Source organism: Porites lutea, chromosome 8, assembly GCF_958299795.1.
Source record: "Porites lutea chromosome 8, jaPorLute2.1, whole genome shotgun sequence".
NCBI lineage: Eukaryota > Metazoa > Cnidaria > Anthozoa > Scleractinia > Poritidae > Porites > Porites lutea.
The window spans coordinates 23622476-23649982 of record NC_133208.1 but is presented as its reverse complement, the minus strand read 5'-3'; the positions used below and the strand labels follow the sequence as shown (position 1 = coordinate 23649982).

At 39.3% G+C, this 27507-nt stretch overlaps 4 protein-coding genes across 5 annotated transcripts in view; 1 reads left to right on the top strand and 3 right to left on the bottom strand.

Annotated features, from left to right (window-relative positions):
• LOC140946649 (serine/threonine-protein kinase ATR-like) overlaps positions 1–3576 on the bottom strand; it is a 66941-nt gene extending 63365 nt beyond the window's left edge. Inside the window, exons 1-3 of the mRNA XM_073395759.1 lie at positions 3388–3576; positions 1751–1842; positions 718–921 (exon numbers count right to left, since the gene is read on the bottom strand). Coding sequence (XP_073251860.1) covers positions 718–921; positions 1751–1842; positions 3388–3464 — 373 coding nt within the window. The 5' untranslated portion in view covers positions 3465–3576. The remainder of the gene's footprint in view (positions 1–717; positions 922–1750; positions 1843–3387) is intronic.
• The window catches only part of LOC140947016 (uncharacterized), a 284819-nt gene that overhangs the window by 155986 nt on the left and 101326 nt on the right, over positions 1–27507 (bottom strand). The gene's annotated exons all lie outside the window — the stretch shown is intronic.
• Positions 13073–17251, top strand: LOC140946648 (uncharacterized). The gene is made up of 3 exons (XM_073395758.1): positions 13073–13236; positions 13652–13790; positions 15886–17251. Exons 2-3 carry the CDS (start codon positions 13679–13681, stop codon positions 17235–17237), a joined length of 1464 nt encoding a protein of 487 aa, XP_073251859.1. The 5' UTR covers positions 13073–13236; positions 13652–13678; the 3' UTR covers positions 17238–17251.
• The window catches only part of LOC140947013 (WD repeat-containing protein 35-like), a 29901-nt gene continuing 24171 nt past the window's right edge, over positions 21778–27507 (bottom strand). For both annotated transcript variants that reach the window (XM_073396091.1, XM_073396092.1), the window contains 6 exons: positions 25618–25707; positions 25358–25426; positions 24943–25047; positions 24150–24235; positions 23543–23611; positions 21778–22270 (listed from right to left, as the gene is read on the bottom strand). In XM_073396091.1, coding sequence (XP_073252192.1) covers positions 22105–22270; positions 23543–23611; positions 24150–24235; positions 24943–25047; positions 25358–25426; positions 25618–25707 — 585 coding nt within the window. In that variant the 3' untranslated portion in view covers positions 21778–22104. The remainder of the gene's footprint in view (positions 22271–23542; positions 23612–24149; positions 24236–24942; positions 25048–25357; positions 25427–25617; positions 25708–27507) is intronic.

The window sequence follows — 27507 nt, the reverse complement described above, 5'->3', positions numbered from 1 at the left end:
ATGAAGAATTACAATAACTACATGTACTCATGAATTACATGGTCGTTCCAGACTGAATTCCACATTGCAATGCATACACTTGAAAATCAACAGGCCAACATTTTTTCAACATTAATTTTTAGCATGTTTGTGCTCCAGCGTGCCCAGCAAAGAGATCTCACATTGTCACCACAGGGAAAAATTAAGCTACTATCATTTCTAAGATCAAATTCCCCAGTAATGAGAGTATAAATTGATGCCAGCTTTTTTTTCGAAATTTCCTGTAAATCCTTATTGCAGTGAATTATTACTACCATTTGCCTAATTTTTCCTCATTATAAGATTAAAGATTTACTAACATTTACATAAAAGAATAAAAAATAAACATTTCCTACACCTAAATTGACTGGCCTGTCAAGATTAGCTCTAGCTCTGTACAGGCCAGTGCGCTTTTTGTAAACATGCATTAATGATTTAGAAAATAAAGACTACAGTTGTTGTTGTTGAGGGTAGCTACAGCATGTATATGTTTAGCACATGCAGTCATGATTTTATTTCTGTTTATCCATCCGCTTTCACCCTTTGTGTTACGCATTTATATGTAAAGGGTCATTCCAAGACAAGAAGACGACAAGAAATTTACGGCTGTTTAGTAAGTGCAAAGAAAGTAATATTATTACGCAACACAATGTAAAACATACATGTACACAGACCTGCAAGTTCTAGAAAACATAATACCTTTGACTGGCTCTGATATCTTGTTGCCATGTGCATGAGCTGTACCATGGGAGGTACCAGGCAGGGGTTGTAGACCTTCCTGCGGTACCCGCGGCTCAACAAATACAAAACACTCTGGAAAAGTGTCAAGGCAGTGATGTAGAAATTGCCAGATCATCTCTGAATGAGGTGTACCACCAGTCTTCCTTGACAGCTGCACAGCAACTGAACAAAAACAGTCAAGCAAAATAGGTGAATATGTCGCAAGTCATTAATTCTGTAAAATAGTTATTATTTTTTGAATACTGAAAATAGCAGGTAATGACTATAATAAAAGCTCTACTCACTGGACTAATCATTCACAAATTTACTGCTAATCTAATAATTAATTAATTATTATTAACAATCTAACACAGCAATCCAATAAGCCCTTTTCGCAAGGCGGCCACATTGTCCCGAGAGACTGAAATTTTGTTTTACCATCCTCGACCTCACAGTGAAAAACTTGGCAGGGAGGCTAGACAGGTAAAACAAATCTACTTTAGTCTCTCAGGACAAAATGGCCATCGCATGACAAAGGCCCATGCCATCACATGAAGGATAGCAATAGGGAGTTGAAACATAGTGAACAATACTAGTGTCTATTATAAGAAAAAAGCCTACCAACTGCTCCCCTCTTCTTGATTGGCCCTTATACTGATAAGAAGAAAGTTATCTCTACAATATTATTACTTGGATGTGATGACACATACACTACATGTAGGTCATAAGAATAGATGGGAAAAAAATCACCAAAGATAACAGTCCTTAAAATTACAATCATTAGCAACACTTAACAGAGTAAAATGTAGCAATAATGCACAAAACAAGTTCTAATTTTTTTTGGGGGGGGGGGGGAGAGGGCAAAATCAAGTTTATCAAATGAGTGTAAGTCAATAATAATTTTTACTAAAACTGTGCTCTATAATTACTTTTTGCCAAATAAAAAGCAAAACCAACACATTCACAAAACCAAGCATCAATAAAAACTTGACACTCTAGAGTGCTTCCCTACCTGCATCCAAATCTGTCAATATGCTGTTAATAAATTCACAGAGGAGTTTCCTTATTTCCTTAGCTGACATGTAATGTTCTTGAGTGCTGAGGCTGAAAAATACAGATACAGAGAGCATACATCATAAGAAAATTGTTACGCGCAGCCTGTAGTTAATGCATGGCCGATCTCTAAGGGAGCCCAGCATACCTTACTGGTACCTAATTTCGCGGGTCTTTCATTTCACAATTTTCACATTTGATATAAAAAAAAATTCACAAAATTATGTTTTCTAATGTAATTTGAGCTGGCAGAGCTGTGCTTTAGAAGAACCCAAACTTTTGCTCTCGGGCAACTAGAAAATCTTAGTTTTTTTCATACAAATCATATGCTGGGCACCCTAGATTTTGCAGGTTCAGAGCACTAAGCTCCCTTGAATTTTCCTTAGAGCACAGCCTTAGCTGGAGATGAGCTAATTTTCAGCCATTAAAATCAACCAGTAGGAGGCTCTAGGCTGCACCCCTGGAAATCTGTTTGGGTTGAGAGAAAACAAAATGATGTCTCACTGCCTGTCTCACCCATGGAGCCAGTCATTAAGTTTTTTTAACACATGGCATGTGAAACATTCTCTAACAAGGTTCACCCAGGGGAGGTACTTAGGTTAATTTTTGCTGGGTATGTGCAGCTGGCCTCTCAGAGCCCCTACCCCATTAAATTCTATTCTGTGGCCAATAATATTATAGACCCCATGTATCTACATGTACCCTATCAATCCTTTACATAGGTCATCCTAAAATGAATTGACACATTTACTTTTCACCTACAGTACAAACTCCATGGTACGTCTGCTAACTGTAAACATGAAGAACTTTCTTACCCCAAAAATCTGAAAATGTGCGACCCTATTCTAGTAACTCTATTAGAGGCAACCCCATTATAGTCAATTTAGTCGTGAAAATGCAATCCTATCCAGCGGCACATCCCCCCATTAGCCTCTTATAAGGAAGTACCCCACTCACCAGCCTCCCCCCCGCCCCCCCGGGAGGTTGATCAGCGAGGAACAATTAATTTTGTTTACCACATAGGGCTCTCATAGTCATTTACTCACACTACCATATTTGAAGAACTATTTGAAGGTTGAAGTTTACAGTGTAGGCTGAACTTTTAAAATTATTCATAATTTATTCATGAAAATCTGAATACTTCTTTCGTAAAATAAGAAACATCCTCAAAGCCTTTCCTCACGCCCCTCGCACCCCAACCCCCCCCCCGTCCCCCTCACACCACTACCCCACTTCCAAAACATTTGCTATAGTGCAAATCCACGGATCAAGTAGAATCAAGGACACCGAAGAAGCTTCAATTTTAATTCTTCAACGTTTAATACACGTGCACACAATCTCTCATCGTAAATTTTATGTCACTAAATCGACAAAATATAAGCTTAGGCTTAAGCTCACCTTCGATCGATAAATCGAAGCTCCATTTAATGACCTTAAAGAGAATTCCCCCTTAAAACCAACTGGCTACACTGTCATCAACTGTTTCATAGCCGATAAAAGTTTCTGTACCGTGAGCTATCCTTAGCGGAGGGAATTTACAAGAAGAACTGATTCCCACGCTTACGACTAAGGCTTACAAAATGTACTTAAGCATACCTCTCCGTGTTCCTCCTTGAAATTAACGACGCCATGATGGGCGCCAGTTTTTCGCTCATCAAAGCAGAAGCCGCCATCGTTGACCCCTGCTCTTGGCCGATCGGTCAATTATCTTAAAAAGTACTGTGCAGCAAACTAAAAACCATTAAACTGTGTCAATTTAAGTTCGATAGCCCTGTGTGTTCAATAGTTCGACCACAATTCTCCCGCCATACTATAAAAACCGGGTGAGACTGGGACTGGACTAGTTCTTAGTCTTCTAGCGCAGCGCGGTGCAGAGCTGATCACAGGACAACAGGTCAAAATAAAAAAGGTATGAATTTGTCATTTGTCATTTAATTCTGCAACCAAAAGTTATTTTGCAGTTTGAATAGTGAATTAAAGTTTTACTTGGGCATTTTTGCACCACAGAAATCTCAACAGTTGGTTACTATTTCTAAAATGAAATGTTCCCTCGCATTTAATTCTGCTAAAAAAAAGTCTCTACGTTTTTGGAATTGTCAATGAAAACATTATTTAAGCATTGATGAACAAAAGAAATCTTAGATACCTTCTGGTACTAATATACAAAACAACAAGTAAACATAAGCTTATATAAACGCAGTTGAATTAGGTAAAAGACTCTGCTGCTCTCTCTTCACACAAACCTTTCAAAATCCAAAACAAATACGTACTCCGTTTTAATTTTGTTTAAAGAGAAAGCTGCTTGAAACCAGTCTTACTGTTGAATTGGAAACTTCCTCAAGCCGGATGAGCGATTTGCGACAACACAAAACGCCCACAATTTACGCGAATGTTGATTTGAATACTTGCGACGGCAGGCGTTCCGATCCCAGCCCAGATACACACACTATAAGGCCTATGGTCACTAAGGCAGTTCTTCGCGCCTGACCAAAGAAAGGAAATGGTGTAAACTTGTGAGTAGAGACTCATCTGGGACGACTGACGTGATTGGGGTTGACTGGGATTACTAGGGATGACTGGGATGACCTGGGATGACTAGGAACGACTGGATTGACGACTGGGATGACTTGTATGACCGGGATTACTAGGGATGACTCGGATGACGGGGATACCGATCGTTACGGGCCGGTCAGCTATTGGCTCGTTAATTTCTTCCCTGTCCCTAGTAACAGTTCCAGAAGTCTTTGCGAAATTTAAGCCAGCCCAAGTTTCTTTCTCATTTGTAAAGTGGCGAAAAGCTTACACGGTTTATAAGTTTTTTTTAACTTTTTAGAGAGAGGTGGGGGGGGGGGGGGGGCTCCAAAAGCCCCACGGTCTGAATAGGGTAAACGGATGAGTTAATCAAAAGGGAAAGGCGAATTTGGACCACGTGACCAAGTTTCCCCTATTGTTCTTTATTTTTACACGAAAAATTAGTAGTTTCACGCAATGTCTTTACCCATAAGAATTGTTTTGAGCTCTTTTTATCAGCTCATTTTCTATTTTGGGAACTTCTCAATTTGAATCTGACGTTTGCCGTTTGCCGTATACGTGAAGCTTAAACTCTCTAATGGTTTCAGTCCCTAAAAGAGGCTAGGAGCTAGGGTGACGTAACATGGCAAAGGTTGAATAGAGCTTATATACTATTTCTAAGTAGGAATTGATGCTTTTTTTCTTTTTTTTTTTTTGTTTTGTTTTGTTTGTTTGGTTTTTATAGTTTGCTTGCTTGTTTGTGTGTTTGGTTATTTGATTTTTTCGGTCAAAGTGACCGGTAAACGAAATAAAAGCAGTATGCGGACACAAGGCACGACCTTTTTCGGTGGCTGGCAAAAAAAAGAGATTGATATGACATAGCTGGACACTGTGTTTGAACTGGACTGACAAAAAAGTGAAGACAAAGAATATACGGTTGGGCAGTTGGAATAATTTCAATTGCAGTGGGCTTGTCACAACGCTTAAAAAAAGGTTCGAGTTATCGAGGGTATATGGAAAAGATCTAAACGGAACCAAACAAGGCATCTCAGCGGCCGGAGGTTTTAGTTATATCGAGGGTTCGAGTTACCGAGGGTACAACTGATTACTGTAAATGTATGAAGGAAATCCAGGGGAAATCGATTTTGGTTCGAGTTAGCGGAGGGTTTGAGTTATCGAGAGTCGACGAAGGCTTCCTTCCTCGCTGCCCCCGGGGGGAGGGGGGAACACTTGCTTATTTGGCCTAAACGGGAAAGTGTGTACTGCTAAACAGGTATGGTTTTTAGGGTCTTGAGTCGACAATTTCACTATTTATTTCGAAGAGAATGAAGGTTGGCGACGACCTAGCTGTCTACATTTTGTAGCACCAACAATTCCATCGTTTCGAACAAGGCTTTATAATTACACTGCATGTGAAACGAAATATATCAGGGTCAGAAAATATGATGGTTGTTTACGGTTTAGGAAAGTGGTACGCAAAATATATTCAAAACTGGTAAATTTCGAGTCGGAATCGCATTTACCATTAGTACAGGGGAGAACAGTTACATTTGCCGCAAAACAACCGCGAAGGGCTGAAATTCGTATCAAAGTGAACAAGACGAACAAGAATTTCCGTTTGGAATATTCCTTCCGGAAAAACAGGACTTCTTTTCAGATGTTCCGTTGCTGCTACCAATTTGGTCGAATTTGGTCAAATACCTAACTCGGACTATTAGAAAAAAAATTGCTAAACCAAACAAAAAAGCAAAAAAAAAAACAACGAAACAAACAAAAACAATAGAGTTTAGGAGTTTCACCAATGCTAATAATGAGGAACATTTCATTTTGGAGAACTTTCAATGATAAGAACGCTTCTAGACTTGCTACAAGTCGACCTCTTGGCGAGCGGAGTGAGCCTTGTTTGGCCGCGAAGCGGCCGACCGCGAACGACGAAGTCGCGAGAGGCCATATGAAATCCGACGAGGGACGTTTTTGAAAGTCTAGAGCGCTTCGTAACGCCAGACTACTTCCCGGTCTTAAATTTTCCTAAGTAAAAGGCAATTATATACGGCCCTTACGGTCTTCTGCTTCTCCAAAGCCGCGCTCACGTACAGAACTATCTTTCAATTATCTTGACACATATATTTAGAGACCTATGGTAATCTTCTCCCTATTACGCCTATATTAGAGTGATTTGCTTGACCCGTGAAACAAATGATAACTACTAGTGCAAAATAGCCACAGGTAAACAGAAGAAGACAATGGAATTAGTGCATAACAGCGCGTAGTATTCCAAAACCTATTTCACGGGTTAAGTAAAATCACTCTAAACCTTTTTCTAATCTTCATGCTTCGACGATAGCCGTTTGCATTCTCTAATGTCGAATGTCCTTGATACTCATCCTACCTTGTTTCTTAAAGAAAAAAAATTAACAAAATAAGTTTCCCGTGTCAATAAATTACGTACATTAATTTTACTACTAATAACGTTTAATTCAACTGTGAGTATTCAATATGGCCTCTGATATTAACGTTTCAACCGAAGTGCTTGTGGCTAGTTTAGTGACTCTTTTCAGTTTAATTAATATCCTTACGCTGCACCGGTTAATTTTAGAAGGCGTTGTCATTTAGACCCTGAAAAATTTTAAAGTAGTCGGAAAAATTACTATAACAGCGCATTTAGGCCCATGGAAAATCGAAAAGTATTAATTTTTGGCTGCTCTTGTATGTGTGTTGTGTTAAAAACTGAAACAACAACAAAAATAAACAAGGGCTCTGTGATAGGACAAAGGACGCATTAAATTGCACAATGACACTGATTATTTCTATTCTTGCTTTAGCGCTCAACCAAAGGAAATTGTAAGAAACCACTTAGTGTTGAAATAGGGTGAAACAGCTGAATTGTCAACCGAACTCAGAGGGGGCGCGTTTGGCGGGAAATGTCATGCAAGCCTCGTCAGTACTATGCTGTGATTGGCTAAGAACGTTGCTCAGCTGTTTTATCTCGAACAGGTGATTGTATCGTGAAACTGTTTAAAGGTTTGCGTTTCTTAGAGCAAATCTTCGTGCCTTACGATAAAACTTAAAATAAAGCTCAAAACATAACAATAAGCCTTTAAAAAGCGCTTCTACTCGTACCTCTATACGTTGTTTTTGTTGTGGTTTTATATTCGTGACTTTTTCAGGGTTTTTAATTATTCATGACCCCATGGTTTAATTACTTAGCCCGCTTACACACTCACAAAGTTCTCCTTCAGCGAATCAGGCGAGCTACAAAAACAAAGGCACTACTGTGACTTGTATTAAACGCGTCATAAACGATTAATTGCATAAAGTAGCGAAAGTGAATTTACTATTTAAAGCTACAGACAGCCAAATTATTTGAGTAAAAAACTGTGTTTTTTTTTTTGCCTCATCGTCCTGAATTTTATTTAAGATTGTTGGTGTAGGACGAATTATCTTGAAATTTTAGTAACCATAGAGATCTGTTTTCTTTATGTTCCATTGTTTTCCATGCCTTTTATCGTGTATAATCACCCCCTTTTTTTACAAAACATGCTCTTACCGACCATTATCGTGAAAAGACGTTTGATTGAATAGCTAATTGTAACAGAGTTGTGCTCATTCGCAAGGCACAAGGTGCTTCTAATAACATAAAGCCTTCTGAGAATTCCAGGTAAGGTTAGTAGATTCTGGTTATATTCAAATTGCTCTTTATAAATATAATACGTCTGTAAGCATCAGGAAAAAATATTTATGCAACAACGAAAAAGGAAGCCTGCATAATGATTCATGATATGAAGGAGTCACTTAGCTTTTAAGAGTATTTTCGCATTCTCGGTATATTTAAAACTCAAAATTTACTTCAAAATGTTACATCATTTCTTAAACCTTGTTAGGTCGATCAAGTCTTCTCAAACCTGCTAAAAGTAAAAGGAGAGGCAAAAAAAATATAGCGAATAGTATCAAATTGGTTACAATCCCTCATTTTGGCACCTGCTAGTATACTTGAAATGAACGCATAACTTTTCATGCTAATATAACAGCTAATTTGAAGTGCAATGTCAGATTAAAATTTCGAAAAGGAAAAATCGTTAAAAAAATCTTGGTCTGAATTGTGTTACATCAATAAACTGAAAAAAAAATAGCATGCCGACAAGGTGTTTTTGATACGTCAAAGACATCTTCGGGCAAACAAGCAATTGTATATTGTCCAAAATATGTTGTCATTTATTACTTAGAAAATCGGAGCACAAGCTTTGAATACAAATTAAATTTTTAGTGTTTGTGTACGTCAAAGAGATGAACTAACAGGCAAAAAGTAGCTTTTTACCGTACTATGAAGAAGAATATCATTATCTTAGAAGTTTAATGTAAGGAAATTGTTTTCCAGTTTTCAGTTTCAGGGAACGGTTTCTTCGTAGCTTTTGTTATAACAAACTACAGTGTAAGAAACAGCAGAAGGAGAGAAGCATAAGCATTTACTTTAAAGACATTTGAGAGCGGAAAACAGCAATAATGCTTACGAAAAAGAGAAAAACAAAACAAAACATTCATTACAAGAGGGACATAGAGCTCTGTAGTGTTAATTAAATTTCAGTTTTGTCAAGCTTAGTGTGGGTTTTTATCATAAAAACCTGGTCAGAACCCTGCGTAGAAATTGAGACTTAGGAAGATTAATGATCAGGAATGTTTCCTTGAATGTTCTACGCATATTTTAGAAGAATTATTTAGACGCGAGACATTTAGTTTTTTTTTTCCAGAACAAACTGGCTATACATAAGCGGCGGAACAGGTGTAGGGGCAAGGGGGTCCGCAGCCCCCCCCCCCCCCCCCAAAAAAAAAAGCAACTAATTCATGATAGCCTCCATATAGTCTCCCCATTGCATTGTATTATACCGTTGTAGTCTCTGGTATTGCATGACTCTCGTATTACTGTATACCCTGTTTCCCTTCCACACTAAAACGCATTAGTGGCTAAAAACGGTACCATCTTTGATGGGGGCATCCGCATTTACTGCTATCCAACAGCGTGAAGTTATCGCCGTACAGCAAAAAGGCGTTTTCAAGAATCCTCACTCTGAGGAGCGTTTTCGAAACGATGAGGGTTCCGGTAACCGTTTTCCCCCCGATACGTGTAGGCGGTAGGCCAAACCGGGGAAAAAATCTTTGTTTTCAAACAAAAACGGGAAACGCAGGACGGAACTTTATATAACCAGATCATAACTTCACCCCCAGTTTTGAAAGCTAGGGTCACTTTCTATGACGGTGCGCAGAGCAAAGTAAACAATTAACAATGTCATCTTAAAATAGAGCGGAAAACGGTGGTTATCCAGCACATCTAGTACCTTTACATTTCTTTTGTTGTGGTTCTGTTTAATGTATATCAGTTGCAAAAATTAAGGTTTTTTTTTTACCAAATCAGAAGATCTTAAACTGTTGTTAAGGTTTTCACGAATGTTGAGGCCTTTCAACACATTTTTTTTCCTGCTAAATCACGGAGTTACAGTCTCACGAAAATTGTCTTATCCAGGTTTAAGCTATAAGGTATGTAACAATCATAAAGCTTGACTTAGCCGAAACGTCGGTGGCAAATCGACAATTTTCTCGCGTGATCAGGCTTTCTGTTGCACCACCTTGTGAGATACGATAGCCTGCGAAAACATCCGTTTCTCCTCCCTCTTCGCCGCTGGGGACGTTTCGCGTTTCGCGTTTCCCTCCCGCGAAACGTCCCCAGCGGCAAAGAGGGAGGAGAAACGGACGTTTTCGTAGGCTAGAGATACGACGTCTGACGTCAGCTAAACCTACAGGCTCAACGATTACCTGGGAATAGCCGCGTAATCAGGCTTTTTTCAACGGTCGAAAACGTATACTGCTCCATAACAAATACTTTTCATAGCGAGGTGTTTCGAAAAACACGTCGACGTGACCCGAGTTACAAAGAACAACTTGCTCATTTTCAGCTTGCAGTCTAAGAAGTAACGAGGCCGATGCATGGCGCCACCTTGGAGCGAGGCTGGGCCTAACCTCGTTCCTGTGTCAATTGTTCAGTTTACGTTCAGAATTTTGAGTTCACCCAGGTGGGTCTGAGTTTAGGCAAATTTCCCTTAAGTTAGTTTATTTTGTCCTCTTAATGATGCTCCACATTGGTTTTTGCAATTAAGATTCAGGTTTTTCCAAGGAACATTTCTACTTAGATCAAACGACTGCCTGGAAAACATAATTATCGTTGATGCCTTTAGCCAGCCGAAAATGGCAGGTTGCTGTCTCTTTTAACCAGGGTTTCAACTTATAAATAATCAATGAAATCAACTACTCTGAACGGTTACGCAAATCATTCGAACTCTTTTCTTCATTTTATTTTTCAAAACCAGGCTCGTACGTGGCTGTTTATGTCATTTCTTAAGACATTTATAAAAGGGTTCTTTATTTGCATAGATATAACAATATCTTAATTTTCTCCATTGAAAATAAAATATGTGTGCATTACTGAGTCGTTCTTTTATTTAAAGCTCATAGAAATTGAAACCGATAACCATACAGCTCACGTAAGTTATGATAGGGTGAGAGATATGTATCACTTAACGTTACGTTACGCTGCAAAAAAAAAAAATCATGTGCCCAGTTTAAACCGATAATTTCTTAAGCTGCATGGACTTGCCTACCAGTCCCTCTACAACTAAAATGTGGAATTAGACAAAATAACGACGTTGAATATTCTAAGAGCCGCTAAAAGCTTATTTTAGAGAGTTTACGTAATTATTTTTGCAAATGTATATCATCGATATCGTAAAGGATTTACCAAGCAGGTCCGTTTTTGACTGATAGTGTCAAAAGACAAAGTATCGAAGGACTTGTTACACATTGATGGCTGTGTTGCCCTTGCGTCTAGATTTCTTGTCGCCCCGTAATGAAACAATAGCTGAACTGAAAATTGCCCCAATTAAGGAACAAATCACTTCTTTGTTTTTAACTATAATTAATAAAAACAGTTAAAAAGAATTAATGGTGTTGCGGTGCATTTTTATGACCGTAGTATGTCCAGTATTTTTTTTTTTATATTGCCATCGAGAGATACAAATTGATCGTGAATAAATGCCATAAGGCATACATTACTACGCAGAACAATCGCTTTCAATCTAGCGGCGTTCAACGGAAAGTAAACCAAACCCCGCGACTTGAAGCTCCAATCAAAGAAAACCACCATGTCTATCAATGAATAAAGTTTTAGAAAAGACTTAGAAGCTTCACTTCAAATCAATGTCTCAAATGAGACTGTCGTTTGAATGGACTTAATGGCGCTTTAAATTCATAAATCAAGACCCAATGCAACATAGAGTATTATACTTGAGAATGTAAACGATGAAATGAGTTTTCAGTGAAATTAATGCTAAAGGCAAACGTTTTTTTACATGTACTTCCCATTCATGGTATAAATAAACAATACCGACAGGCCTGTTTCTGCGAATCTCTCTGCACCATTAATTATGGAAGAAGCTTTTGCGAGTAGCCTTAAATATCTTCTTTAATTGGCTTAAAACGAAGCAATAAGCTTGACAAAAAAGAAAGAAAGAAAGAAAAATATTATTATAAAATAAAAGAAGTAAAAAAATTATTTATCATTTTTAATGTGAAAATGTTCATTCTAGTTCAACTTCAGATCACATCTTCAGTCTCTGGTTAGCAAAGAGGTATTCTATTGAAACCTGCTTAAATAATATTACATTTTACGCCAATAGAATTTCCTTCATAGCTTATTTTCATTCACCGCTTATTGAAAATCAACTTTGGTTGAACAAGCGATGGTAATTTTAGCTGTTACGGCTGAAACACCTTGGCTACTGTTGAAGAAAGGTCGGTTTTGACCTTACACGACAGTGCCAACATCACGAGTTGAATTTGACCGAAGCTGAACAAACACAGAGGTCTTTTGCATGTATAATTTTCATGTAACCGAAGAAGACAATTCCTACTCGTATACTTGATGTTTTTGTGGAGTTGCCTTTCACGGGGTTCAATATCGAGCCCATAAACTTATCTAACGACCTTGCGGTAAGTAGATACCACATTTGAAGATAAATCATCCGACCCAGATGCACTTCTGTGACCGACCCTTAGCAAAAACGTAATTTTTTGTGTTTTAACAAGTAACAGCTAAACCACCTACACAAACTGTTTTGCTCTCTTTGTTGTACAGAGACTTCCGATGTCACCTTTTACTTCAGCACATCCATTTGGTTTAATTACAATAACGCTCTGTAGTCTTGATAGCAAACCTTTATGACTTATAAATTCAATTTTGATTTTAGCTAAATCAAACAAAGTTAAACAAGCTAGCCTGTGATATTTTTGAAAGCGACACTACTAATTTTAGGCGTATGGTTTAATAAATTTGAAGCGTAAAGTTGGCGAAGGTGAAAGTGGCATAATCAGTCTGGGGGCGCCTTAGTGACTCGGTTAATTCAAAAAGTTTTTAGCTCAAAGGAAATCTGACGAAAAGAAGAAACAGAAACGGAAGCTTTTTACTCAGCGGAACAGAAAAGCTGAACAAGTTAACCATGCTGCTTTCGAATTCACTAGCAATTATTTGATTTTCGTAAAGGTAGTGCTAGGTAACCGTTGGCTAAGCCAGAAAAATGAGAACTTCCTTTAACGAAAAGTTCAACAATAATTATGAATTGTCTTGTCGTAATGAAAGAAAATTGTTAATTAAGGATAACTTTGCAATAAGTTACATGAATTAACGAGTTCTCTTGTAATGAAAGAGTCTTCGTTATTGTCTACAAATTGAAGGAAATCTATTTAACCTCGTCGTCCAATCACGGTGCTCAGTAAAATCATGCCAAACAGCTGGATTGTATAAATATTGGAAACAGGACCACTTGCTTTCATAAACTGTGCAACTTCGCTGAGCATAAGGTAATGCAAAGACGTCTTTAGGAAATATTTAAGGTAAATGACTACTTTAAAGAAAATTGGTAAATATGCTGTGATAACGAATCTCAGGTTGAAATTAACGAAAAATTGAAATGCACGAAAATGGGCAAGGAGAAGTGTTGTCTCTATTGAACAGTTTAATCTGAGTTAATTGGTGCAAAGTCACGGTCTTTTGCCTGGCTTTTTTTTTAAAAAAAGATAATCAATGATTATTGTTGGAGAAGTTGGCCAACATGTTTTTAGAAGTTAACCGGCTTTTAAATACTACTGTAAAAGGCAGTAATTAAATTGAAGAGAAGAAATGAGTTATCACAGTTCGATTTTCTTGTGTGTGAGATTAAGTAAGCTGCAGAACTTTGTCCGATGCTTAAACATGCCACGTTCTTGTTTTTAAAGGCAGTTAATTAGCTTTCACTTTGTTCTTTTATAGCCCAAAACGAAAATTTATCCTGTCAAGATGCCAAGATCGTTCCTGATTAAGAAGAGGCGGCAGAATCCTACCAAGATGGAAAACAGAGACGTCGAAGTTCCGAACATCGCAAGGCAATCTTCATCTGAAAATGTTGAAGGTATATATATTACGTAAATGTTCGAACTGAGCTCTGTAATATGTTCCGAATAGTTTTTTTGCTATGTGACTCTCATCGTATCATAATTCTGAAGCTGCTCTGGAAAAATCGCCGTTTCTATATGGTTCAGCATGAGACAATTATATCAATCAAATGAGCCTCTTTTTTGTAAAAGTACATAATTTGTCCTCAAAGATCGCAGAGGTATCAATTCGCTAAAGAGGTGACAAAATAAATAATTGAAACAAAGACGTTAAAACTGAAAATGATGAACTGAATTTCAAATGACAAACTTGCCTGTTATTGGGGGTGGTTTACATTGCTGTCAATAATTTAACTTTTCGTTACTGAAACACACCTGAGACTGATCTGATAAAATTTTTTAGCCGAGGAGTAACAGAATGAATTAATTGTAATCTGTTTCCAAATTTCTTAAGACATATTGCATGGCTGAATATATGAAAAACATGCCCTTTTCACCTTGCCCTTCGCAAGTAAGGCTCTGTATGTCCACACGAATCTTTTTTCATTTTTAATGTCGCTCCTAATGGGATGCATTTTAGAATCGTTGTGAAAAGAAGAAAAAATTCATCGAGAATCTAGACATCAAAAAACGCCTCCCAGCGGCGTATGACATTACTACTCCTTGTGCGCTTTAAACCACGGTTAGCGCTTGATAAAAATTGCTCCATTTAATTCGCTCTCGAGTTTAATCAGATGTATTTAATGCTGCATCCATTATCTATCAGGGCAATTGAGCGTCAAAAATAAGAAAATTATAAATGATACTGATTGCGCGATCGCGTAGACATTAACACATACACTAGCGCCTCGGCACTGTCAGTCTCAGCTAGTCTTTAAGAGTATTCTGTAGAGATTTAGCGCACGGCGTAAACGCTTTATACTGAGATTTCGGAAGTGAAACTACCAGTGTGGAACTACACTATTTGGTGCGTGTTTGGTAAGTCGGAAATGAGAACTATTCGAATTGAAGCGCATTAGTGTGATAGGGCGCTGTAAAACTTTTGGTGTACTAGTTATTAAATCAGCCAGTGGTCAAATAAGCCCTCTCACTCGAGTAAATCCATTTAATAGGTTTGTACAGAATCGACGCATTTAGTAATGATGACAAGAAAAACCGGCTACGATTTAGCATGGCTCCGTACTTTTTGTATGCGTAAAATTACATTTTTATTACTAAACCCAGATACTCTTATGCAGTCTCCGTTTTCTTTCGCTAATCGATTTAAGTTCTTAGTTTTATAAATGATAACATTAGGGAGTTTACGCAACGAGGACGGCGACGGCTATGAAAACGTCACTTAAAAAGTGAATATGCGCTACCTCAAAATTAATCTCGCTTATTTCAGCTCCTTTAATTCGTCAAATGTTGGCAACTTTTTTTGGAGTTGAATTCTAAAGGACTGCATCAAAGTTCAGGAAAAGAAAAACAAAGTTGTTGTCTTTTGTTCCCGCCCTCGACAAGACGTGAAATTAGGCAGTTTCACGTTGTAGTCGTGCAACGACGGCAGAGAAAAGTACAAAAAAGCGTGATGCACGTGCAAAGTCGTTGTTTTGCTTGTCTTAACCTATTGCTTTTTTGCCGTCCTCGTTGCCGTCGTCGTCGTTGCGTAAACTCCCTATTGTGAAGTAGAAGACCTTTTGGCTTTGGTCGATCAGGCGAGACTGAAACAGGAAAATTGGGAAAAAGAGCGGGAGCACCTCTTCCCCTCAATTTTTCCTCTCTCTCCATCCCTTTCTCTTCCTTCTTCTCCTTATTTCCCAGCCTGTTCAGGCTAGGGATATTTCGAACTTCAGTGATATTCTTAAGACAAGCGATCTCTATCCAGTTTAAACGATTGGAGTGCGCAAGCCACCTGATTCGAATGTATTTCTTACTTCGACTCCTGATAAAGAAATGAAACCTTTTTTAATTGTTTGTTGGTTGAGTCAGTCTATCTTGATATCAGTGGATAACTAGAAAACGATTCAAATTGCTAGCGAATACCCTGAGAGCACGCTGGTTTATCAAACTTGGCACTATAGTTAATAATTCCCCGTATCTAAATTTTTGTCGGCTTTATGTCTATTGCAGATGTGGAACATCATGGTAATTCGCTAAGCAACAAAATGGTTACCACCGAGGTCAAATTAAGCGCTCTCACAGCACGGTTCTTGGAAAACAGAGAAATGAATTTGAAATTTCCTTCACACTTCCAAACGCCACAAGAACTTTCATTAGAACAGTCAGATGAGCAATCTTCCGCAAAGTACACCACAACTGCTGTCAAGTGGGGCTTGACTTGGGAAAAAGTGAATGAAAATGGCTTTGATGTGGATTTTTTCAAGAACGAGGGCTATATTCTTCCTGCGATGATAAAAATAGAAGATAGAGATGATGAAGATAGGGTGCAAAATATGATGTGGGGAAGGAACGACTGGCAAAACTCGTTTGTACAAGGAGGTGTCCTCGAGAAGGACGAGGCGGCCGAGTGTCTTCTCCCAGAAAGAGAAAACTATGGCAGCGAGACCATTTCAGACGTGAAAAATAAGGAAGGTTTTGAGAAGTCAACCCTGTTTCAAGAAGGTCCTGTCCTGAAATGTGAAATCGAAGAGCCAGTGGATCAAAGACCCCTATCAGCCTCCAGTTTGAAAGATACGAAAGAGGCGACGTTCAGTAGTGATAGCGAGACCAAGGAAACACTCTTACAGCAGCAACATGCAAAAACAAGTAGCTCTTCGAGTAAAAAATATCGCTACACATGTGATGTTTGTGGTAAATCATTTAGCCGTTCCAATACTTTGACAACACACAGAAGAATTCATACTGGAGACAAGCCTTTTATCTGCGAGCAGTGCGGCCGTGCCTTCCGACAGCCTGGAAACCTGACGCGTCACCGATTAACTCACACTACCGTCAAACCGTACGTGTGCACGCAGTGCAACAAAGCATTCAACCGTGCTTCTAACCTGCATACCCACATGCGCACGCACACCAACTACAAGCCGTTCATTTGTGACTTCTGCGGAAAAGGGTTTCACCAGAAAATCGACATGAAGATCCATCGATACACCCACACAGGCGAAAAACCACACAAGTGCGACAAGTGTGGACGCGGTTTCAAGCAGCTGACACACTTGACGTATCACCTGAGAACCCATTCCGAGATGCGTTTATACCAGTGTGAATACTGCGGTAAAGGCTTTAATCAAAAAGGAAACCTACAGGCTCATATCTACGGTCACACTGGAGAAAGGCCCTTCAAATGTCAGGTTTGTGGCAAGGGATTCACGTTAGCGTCCACGCTGAACACACACAAGAGGACGCATGCGCCCAAGAAGCCTTTCCAGTGCCAGTTCTGTACCAAAGCATTTTATCAAAAGAATGCGCTTAAGACACACTATATAGCTTCCCATCCGTTTGCAAATGGTGTTAGCCTTTTGTAATAAACCATTTTAGAGAGAAAAAGAATCTGTTACTCAATTAATCAGTTGAATTCATTCAAATAAACTCGTGATAATTTTCTCAGGTCCAGTCCACACGTATCCGGATACTTTTGAACTGAAACGTTTTCTGTCCGGATTCAAAAATTTCCGCGTCCGCGCGTGTCAGTATTCAAATCGAGTTTGCCCGTCCACCGTATCCGACACGTATCCGTATTCTCTCCAGTACCTAGGACTCCCCTGGGATGGCAACAGGGCATGCGTCGTAAAGACGGGCAAGAGAGAGAACCTGGGAACGAGGTTGCCATCTTGAATACAGTATTCAAGGTTAAGAACTGGACTCGACCTTGTTACGTCACCGGTTAAAAAAAAAAAACAGGTTTACCGTCCAAACGATTCCGGATTCATAGCGTATTAAAAAATTTCTACTCTGGAGAGCGGATTCAAAAAGGGGCGGATTCGTATGCCGGATTCATCGAATACGTGTGGACGGAAGTAGTATCCGGAAAGAAAAATTTGCGGATTCAAAAATATCCGGATACGGGTGGATGGGCCCTCAGAAGCTTGCCACATAATCACTTTTCAACAAAGAGCAACAGTCTTCTTTTGGTGTTTGTTGATGTTTAGAAAGTTTTTTGCTACGTACCATTGTGCTGTGGTGCGGTTTATTCAGTTGCAGTTTTGATTACACCTTCTGCAACATTAAGTAAATGAAAACATTTTAAAAGGTAACTGACTGACATTTTTTCGTGTTTATTCTTGGCTGACAACATAAAACAAACGTTTTGTAATGAGGTACAGTAATATGCATTTTGTTCCATTGTTTCCTTTCTCTTTCCCCAAAGGAAACTTCATTTGTGTGTACATCATAACTGAAAAAGGAATCCAAGAAGATAATTTATATGATATGATGTAATGTGAAGCCACAGTTATATTTAAGAATGTATAGAAATCCAGTGCTCATGAACTAAAGAAAAACCGTCCACTATTGCGCCGGTTTCAGTGTTTGCCACTATTTATTTCGGTTACAATAAGTTATATCAGCTTATCTGTTATCTCCACGCTTTCGTAACAAATTTGCTAGTACATGTTAACCTTTTGCTTAATACACAATGCAAGTGATATCTTACAGAACATTTAGTATAGAACTGTACTAGGTGCCGGGTGTTTTGCCGACAAAATAAAGTATTTATTCAACGAATTGTTCTTAGTTGTTACTCAATTATCTTGATTTCGTTGTGTTGTTATATGGGAGATTATAGCTTGAGTATCATTTGGGACGAGCTCTTTTTGCGCCTAGTCTAGTCCCTGAACAGCGTCTTCCCAGGCCTTGTCGGTCAGTAGACCTCTTTAATTATTAGCTTGTATGTTTTGTTTTCCCAATAGTGGTCCCAAGGAAGCTTGACCCTTTGTCTTTTCATAAATTAGTTATGCGTAGATATACACGTGAGTGAGACGAATTTGAAAGAAACAGTTCTCGAAGGGTATTATCACATGGCCTGTGTTGGGAAAACAAAACATACAAGCTAAAGAGGTCTATTCATTTCGGTGACGTAATCAAATCTGATCTCGAACGGACTTGAAGTATTGTCTGGGCTCCTGACAGAAAAGTAACATGATTTTGTTCCGACATATAGAGACTTGAATGTTTCTTAGGGGCAGCTGTATGAGAATAGGGTGTGGTCTTCATACGAGCCAAGTGCCCCATCAGCTCGGAGCTTAACCAGGTCGCCTGCTAATCCCCCCCCCCCCCCCCCCCCACACACACACACACACACACCGAAATCGAGTGCTAATCCATCACAGTTTTAATTCCCAGCAGAATGTCGCTGTATCCGTGTTTGCACCTGGTTCAAGATTTACAACACAGTTTCTCTTTCAAGGAAGGAACTCCCCAAAACACATGTAAAACGACACTAGGCTTCAATGTTTTTGTTACAATAACAATGCATAAATTTCTAAAAAAAAATTCCAAAGATGTGCAACGGAAAAAAATTTTTGTTGAATGGAAATATGTACGACGGCCGCAAATTATAGAAGGAAATCAAGCATTTGAAAAACACAACACAGCAGTTCTGTGTGTGGAAAAAGGTTTCAGATACATGAATATCATTGATAAGGTGAAAGAAAATAGGAGTGGGTTTCGCTGATTATCTATGCAATTTTAATATTCAGGAAATTATACAGCAGATCGAGTGGCGAAATTGTTACTGAGCCATCCCCTTTAAGGTTTTGAAACCGCGTTACAAAGAGTATCAGAGTATAAAATACACTTGTAAAGGAAAAACCACAACAATAAACTAGTGAGATCAGCCAGATCTTTAGTACACCTGGATCAGTAAAATCTTCAATACCAAATTTTAAATTAAAACATAGCAAACAGAAATTGTTGGGCTAGGAACAAAAATAAATGTCACTAAGTTGTCATTAAGTTCATCGCGTCTAGTGTATATAATTATGTGTGCTGAAAATTGTACAAATTTCTACTTTTGTGATGGGCTCATCTATCGTAGGCTAAAAAGATCAAAATTGGGGGGCATGACGCCACGTCAACTATGAATTCACTCATATTCTCAGCAATTCTCAGCAACCAAGAATCCCAATGGATATCTTTACGAGAAAGTGGATATAGATGTTGACCAACTTTGCAGGTGGCGATTGGAATGTATTCAAACTGTTATTTCTGAACAGGTGGTTAATTGTGATTCGACGTTTAATTTATTTTTTGGCGATGGTACATCTCTGAATTATGATAGAAAACAACATCAAAAAATTATAACTGCTGTTCACAGAGGTGATACAAGATTTTCGAACTAGAGGAGATTCATTTACGGATTGCTGCAATAGTTTCAGAAAGCGGTCGCCAATCAAGATGAAAGAAAGAGACGTTATTCTACAACGTAGAGAAAACGAATACAGCTCCTTGGAGGACGAAGAGCATATAAAGAGGAGAGCGCAACGAGGGGAGTTGTCCGTCGATTTCCTCTTCTGTTGTTTCTTTTGGTGTTCTTGTATATGGTGGGTGTAACAGGTGTAACTTGGAAACTGACGCTGAAAAGAATATTTCAAGAGACGCTCTATATTCCACAAGGTGGCTTTTATCTCTTTTATTATATAATTTGGACACAAGCTTAGTACGGTAGGTTTCATATTGAAAAGAAAATGGAACAGAAAATTACACCGCAGACCTCAATCTTATTTCTAATGCACCTGCGTTATTACCTTTGTTCAGTTGAACTTGCTACATTCTTTTGGTGCTGACCAATAGGATCGCAGCCTTAGGGAACATGATGTGGACCTCTTTGTGTCTTAACAATTGAAAAGAATCTATTATGTGATCTACGCTTCAAGATGAGCAATTTAAAATTCACAAACGGCAGGTGTCTAGATGATGTCTAGTCCCTTAGATGATGCTCCATGGCTAGGAGATAGGCCAATTCAAAAAAATAACCTCGTTTCTTTTTTAAGAGGGCACGATGTGCACCTGATAGTTCCAATATCGTCTGCGTACTCTGAATTCAATTGTACCAAAGTTAACAACTAGGACTGGAATAAATGAGTTCCGAAGGGGTCCAACTTTACAGAATACATGAGAATGCTTAACAATTATTCCTCGACCCCGAATGGGCTCCTGAGTCAAGCGTTTTATAGCTTTTTTAATTGGGGGGGGGGGGGGGGTGGTTGGGGGTAGAAGAATTGTGGGAGGGGTGGGTTGTGGAAATGTCAGACTTCATTTCGCGAGAAACCAGAAGTGGCGTCGCGAAATGTCGGCTGTTTTCTCAGGCTACGTGTGTTCCTGATCACTCTCGTAATTTAGCTTGTGCCACTCACCTAAGTACATAATAGGGAGTTTAAGATACCACGTCGGTGACGGCCACGAAAACGTCGTTTAAAAAGTGAATTTGCGCTCTTTCAATCTCTCTCGCGATTACTTCAACTCATTTACAAATGCAAGCGAACTCTTTTGAGCCGAATTCCTAAGAACAATATTCAAGTTCAGAAAGAGAAAGAAAATTTAGCCGTCGCTTGTTTACGTCCTCCATAAAAGGTGAAATTAGGTATTTTCCCGTCGTAGTCCTGCAGTAACGGCAAAGAAATGTACAAAAAAGCGTGATGCACGTGCAAAGTTGTTGTGTTGCTATTTAACCTGTTGCCTTTTTGACGTTCCCGTTGTCGTCGCCGTCGCGGCATCTTAAAGTCCTTAATACCTACCACCAGCATCACAAATAGTGCCCTACGCCCACTCCCACCTGTCCCACCAGTACTACCAACAGTAGTTTCCGCGATACCAAGAAACAACTTACAAAAGGGGGAGATGAAAAAAAGATGAAGGGTATATCTTTGCTTATCTTGAGAAAATAAAACCGTGACAGTGAGGCAATCTACATAGTTAAAACGAGCCGTTTAGATTTAATATATTTTACAAGGTTTAAATATTTGTACAAGAGTTACAGTCTTAGAGCGACTCAAGATATTTTTAAAGAGCATTTTTAAGAATACAATCAATAACTCGATTGCCACAATGGCAATGACGACTTCAAGTCTCAAAAAGCTCTAAATTAGTCACTGGACTAAGCCAAATCATCTTTTCGTCTATTACACTAATTCAACATCCGGTGACCCGGTCTAACTCAAACCAAAGTGGACGTTTTACTCTCTGTATTGAAATGCAGCCACTTTGTCGACACACGTGTTTGCATACAGTCAACTATTACTTAGCAAACACCTAAAGCTGGTTCCTGCCATGACAAGTAGTGCATCATCCGTTCAATCAGTAAAACACAACTTGGATAACATTTAACTTCTGACCAAGAATAAGAAGGCTCTGGGAGCAAAGTTGAAGAGGTGCAATGTATGTATTTGTCAAAAGTCAGACTGGCGCATGACATAGTGGACAATGGTTCAGAGCGCTGATTTCTTGCTCGTAGGCTCGGTGTTTACATGTGCCACACATCCAGAACTGATAGTCCATCAGCGGACGACCACTCACAATGCATGTTGGGAATTTGGTATCACAATTCGGACAAACTTGGCTCCTATGAAAGACGAAAACGAAAAAATCACACCAGGAAAAAAAATTTCCGACCAACCATTTTACCAAACAATTCACAATATACAAAGAGACAAGAGGTTTATAAAACAAACGGCAAGGAAATTATGTTTTCAAGCTTGGCTCCGGAACTTGGTGCCTTGTTAGCCCAGATGAAAGAGTACAGGACGAGGTTAAAAAACGTTTTTCCCATTGGAGTTGAAGTTAGCGTAGTTCCGGTTCAGGTTAGATATGCAAGTGGCTGGATGATCAGGCTGAAATAGCGGTCCCGAGTACAGTGAGGGCATTGCGAAATTCTTTTTTAAGGGAAAAAAGGAGTGGTCAAACACAAGCCAACCATAGCCCACATGTAGACCGAAATAGCTGGTGTTTCTTCTAAGTACATGCAGCACCCATGCGTACGCTATATATCATTCAATACAGTCTTTTATAAAATAACTAAGATATTACGCGCGCTCTGATTGGCCCAGAGGAGTGTTTGCATGAGAGTATGTAAACATTGTTGTGGCGTCAAGGTGTTTTGCTTTTCGCGCGCTAATCACGCAAGCACGAATTTGAAAATTTTTCGAGTTAAAAACTCGACAAGTTTACTTTATTTACCCATTTCTTCGTCGGCTGAAACTTGGAAAATCGTTACAAAGAAGGTGTATGAATTTTTTTTTCGCTTTAGCTGACATTTTAAACGAGAAAAGTCCGTATTTTGGAAAGCATCTTTTTGCAAAAAAAGAACTGATTACGCGTTCAAGACTTCGTGGACAAGACTTTGCGAATGGTAAGAATTTCTCCTTTAATCAGTGCCATACAAAGAGTTTTGCGTCTTTTCTCGGGAAAGTTATTTTATAAAAGCAACAGAAAACTTTTTTTCCTGTGTTTGCATAGCCTAATATAAACACTCGAGGCGTTGGGAGAATTCTCGACAGTTATGTAAACCCTCGACTTCGTTTCGGGTTTACATAACTGCCTCGAATTCTCCCAACCCCTCTCGTGTTTATATCAGGCTATGCAAACACGGAAAACGTTTTCTATTGTTTAAATTTACTACAAAAAGGCAAAAATACAGGACTACACATGAGCAAATGAATGTGGCGAGGAAGCCAAGAACGAATCAATAAGACTTATAAATATTGGGCTCCCTCAGCGTATAAGGGTATATGTTTACAAGGAAAAGGATGAAGCGTATACTAAGTTGTGTAATTATGTTTAACCAATGGCAAGCAATCCAGCAACCTAACTGTCAAAACCTAATACATGTACATACCAATCAGGGATCATAGTTTCGCAGCTAGTACACTCCGCCTTGTTACCACGGGAATCCTTTGGTGAGTGTCTACAAACAACAAGATACAATCAATTCTCTGTGACACGGCCACTTCTGGCGCCAGTTATGCGTGTCTGTCTTAGAAAAGTGTTCACTTTATAGAGGAGTTCCACGCGCGCGCAAAAAGTGCAGCCCAAAGGCTAAGAAAATTTGGTTATCCTTCCATCCGATAAAATTTGGAAGTCACATGACCGTCCGTCCGTCCGTCCGTCCAGGGGGTAAGCAACGAAAGTGAAAGCTTACACTTTCTAGCTGATATTGCACGTCCAGATTGTGGTCAATTGACGGCTGTCAAAACAGGATATCCGCTGACCAGTATCATATGCTCATATCACGGGCTTAGGCGTCGACCCATCGAGGTTACGGGTTTTTTTGGAGTTATCTGATGTTAAGTTACTAGTTATCAATCGATCGCAGGCTCAACTCCAAACGGATTTCTTTGCAATGGTTACAACTTTATTGTTTGAAGTAAATTATACATTTAAACGGCAGCTTCGCCTTTAGACAACTGCCCATTCAAGCTTTGAGGTGCTTTAACGAGACATACTTAGTGAATATTTCCAAAGCAAGTTCTTCATAAGCATTCTTCTGTTCCTGTGTGAGACTCTCAATCGACTCCAACTTGATAAAAGCCTGAACAAAAACAAAATGCCCCCATAACAGGTACAGTTTATGATATTCCTGGAAAATCTATATCTATTTGCAGAGAGGTAGGATCAAACGCTGGAGCATGCTTTATTACTCACACCAAGCTAATGGCTATTCACAATTTTAAATAAACCGAATATTTCCGATCTAAGGACCATCCGGAGAAAGAACTAACAAGGGCTTTCATTGTGAAGGAGTCCACGTTACGGTATTAGTTAGCTTCAGGGACGGATCTAGGGAGGGGATGCAGGGGGTGCGCACCCCTCCCCCCATGAGATGACCTGCAGCTTTCTAATACAGCTGGTATTCTTCATTAAAATTTGTTTACGTCACCAGTCAGTTACTCCATTCTTTAGTGGTGTAACCACTCCTGGATCCACCCCTGGACCTATGCAATGGGACAGTAGAGAGAAGAGAACTGCAAAACGTTTGTGTGTGATAAACGTAGAGTTTTGTCGTGATCTTAACCTTACTGTGCTCTGAACTTTTACAATAACATAAAGTTTGGCGGAATTTTCAAACACGCCACGCTGGTCTCATATGTCTTACCGTCTTCTTTCCTTTGCCGTCCTTTTGAGTGAGTCCACTATTATGGATTCGAGTACTGTATTGGTGTTAGTTACGCACTATTATTACGGTATTATAAATGAGTTTTGTAGTTTTATCTGTATCAGTTACAGTCCATACACTACCTTTGAGCAGGTTCCAAACGCTCTGTTAGCACAGCTTACCAGCGCCAAAAGAGAGTGAATACAAACTGGATCTAACACGTCTTCGTAATCACACAAGCGCAAGGCCTAAGAACAAATCATTTAGTTTTCAGTTTCAGCATGCAGACTATCGCGACACAAGACAGTGAACGACGTGACAATGCAGCTGAATTTGCTACTTTAGAAACGGCAAGGAAACTGGGCCGAGTTAACTTCGCAAAGACTTCTGGGACTGTTACTATGGGCCAGAGGAAAAAATTGACCAATAGCTGACCGGCACGTCACCAGTAACGATCCCAGAAGCAATTGCCGCACCACATTTCCGGTCCAGTTATCTTCTCGTTTCTAAAGCTGAGTTTAACACATGTTACAGCAAGTCTGCGTCTTTATTACTTACGGTCTTCATTGCAGCGTCAATAGCTCCCTCGTACATTTGTCTTTGTGCTAAAAGAAAGAAGTGGTATGCCTGGAAAAGGGAGAACGGGGTGAAATAAGTTGACTCCAAAGAGTATCCAAAACTAACACCAAGAAAAACTGCAGCAAATGTCGATTTGTAAAATACTAAAAAGAAATTAAGTCTAGCTTGCGAAAGTACAAACTAATACATAGTACCATGTGATTGAAGGAATGCTAAAGAGATATTATTTGGATAGTTACCTCCGCTCCACGCCATGCGTTATCGATAATTTTACTCTCGTCTGTGGCAATGGCGTCTTCTTCAAGCAAGCCAGCCAATGCTGATGTTGCCTGCCAAACAAAAGAAATTAAGTATTATAACCTCAAGTTTCAGTGTAAAATTAAGGGTCAGTGCTGGAAATAAATAATAATAATGTTAATAATTATGCAAAATATTTCACCCTTTCTGATTGGCTTTAACCCCCCGGCAAATTCTTTAAAACAAGCTACAACCAGTTGCAAAATACTCCCACGAAAACACGACCTTTCACAGGTCTGTGAGATATAATACTGACCTCCCTCCTCCCTCCCATTCAAAGTTGTTCCTCCAAGTTTTGAGCATGGTCTTGTACTGCTAGCATGCAACTTTGATAATAGGGAACTTAAGATGGAGACGTTTTCGGGGCGACGGCGACCGGACTGGCAGAGAAAGCCTGGAACTAAGGCAGCCGTCGCTCCCCGTCAAAAATAGAACATTAAGATCGCAGTGAACTCAGAAGGACGGCGCCTTTAATTAGAAGAATACCGAAGAGGAAAATATGGCTTCACATAAAGAATTAAGAGAATAAATATATGCTATGCAGACAACATGTATCGGATGAAGAGTTTCTCGTTTTGTGGGAAAATTATGAGTCCAAAAATCCCGATTTTCCTCGGGACAGTTACGATCCGTTCACGCTAAAAAACATGCGGGATGCAGCTGAGTTCAAGGCAGAATTTCGTGTTGAAAAAAAATGATCTTCACAGGCTTGCCGAAGCCTTGCAAATTACAGGAACATTAAAATGCTACCAAGGAACCGTATTCTTAGTTTGGCATTGAAATAATTCCCGGGAAATACTTGCATGCAACAACAACAACAACGGCAACAACTTTATTTCAGTATTCCCACGCCGAGTTAGTACATGGTATTACCTACTATTCTATATAATTTTCAATGCGTTTCTTTTATACGATATTCTAAAGAAAAGAGCGAACTAAAAACACACAATTGAAATATCGGAGTTCATATTTTTTGTCTGGATACTTTTATTTGGCTCGTGGGAAAATTTTGTCCCATGTCAAGCTCACTTACGGTTGGCTGTTTGCCAAGTTGGATCTTGACCCTGTGACATCAAAACATAGAAACATTCAAAGATGTAAGTTTAGCGAACATAGCTTGGAAATCGAGCTTGAAATGTGCCTCAAAGAAAACAAGGACAATTTAAGAACGATAATCTGCAAAATGTTGGTTGCTAAACGCAACAAACCTGATTGAAATGACAGTTAAATACTCACGTTTTCGCCACAACGCCAAACAGACCAGTTTCACGTCGCCGACGGGACCACGACGGCAAGGTGGTGAGCACGAGCATGCGCAATATCCAACAAATGATGATGTCACGTCCGGTTAAAGTTGCCGTCGCCCCGAAAAAAAACGTCTCTATCTTAAGTTCCCTAATGGGTGGGGGGGGGGGGGGGGGGTGGGGGGGGGGGGACCACAAGCATAAGATCATGGACAGGCCATTTATGCCAAAATACGGTAAAGTGTCTCCAGTACTCTTGCAACTCGTTGTACGGTTGACCAAATTTGGGAAGATATTTACCGACAGTCAATTGTACTGATATCCACAGAAACAGGAACAGGAAGGCCATGTTTTTACCGAAGCGGAAACCAGATATGAAAGTGGATGTGATCTTCGCTGTTAAACAAACAATCTAAGCGGTTGAAAGGAACCCTGATAAAATTCAAGCTTGACCAAGAATCGAACCCTGACCTTGAACTGGATCAGATGGGCGCCTCACTAACTGAACTAAAACTGAACTATACCAGGTATATTATAACTGACTAAGCTGAGCACTTAACAAGATTGAAGCTACTAATTATCTCATTC

Coding starts and splice junctions, on each gene's coding strand:
- LOC140946648 (XM_073395758.1), top strand. CDS start 13,679: ATGCCAAGATCGTTCCTGATTAAGAAGAGGCGGCAGAATCCTACCAAG. Junction 13,791..15,885: donor TTCATCTGAAAATGTTGAAG/GTATATATATTA, acceptor TGTCTATTGCAG/ATGTGGAACATCATGGTAAT.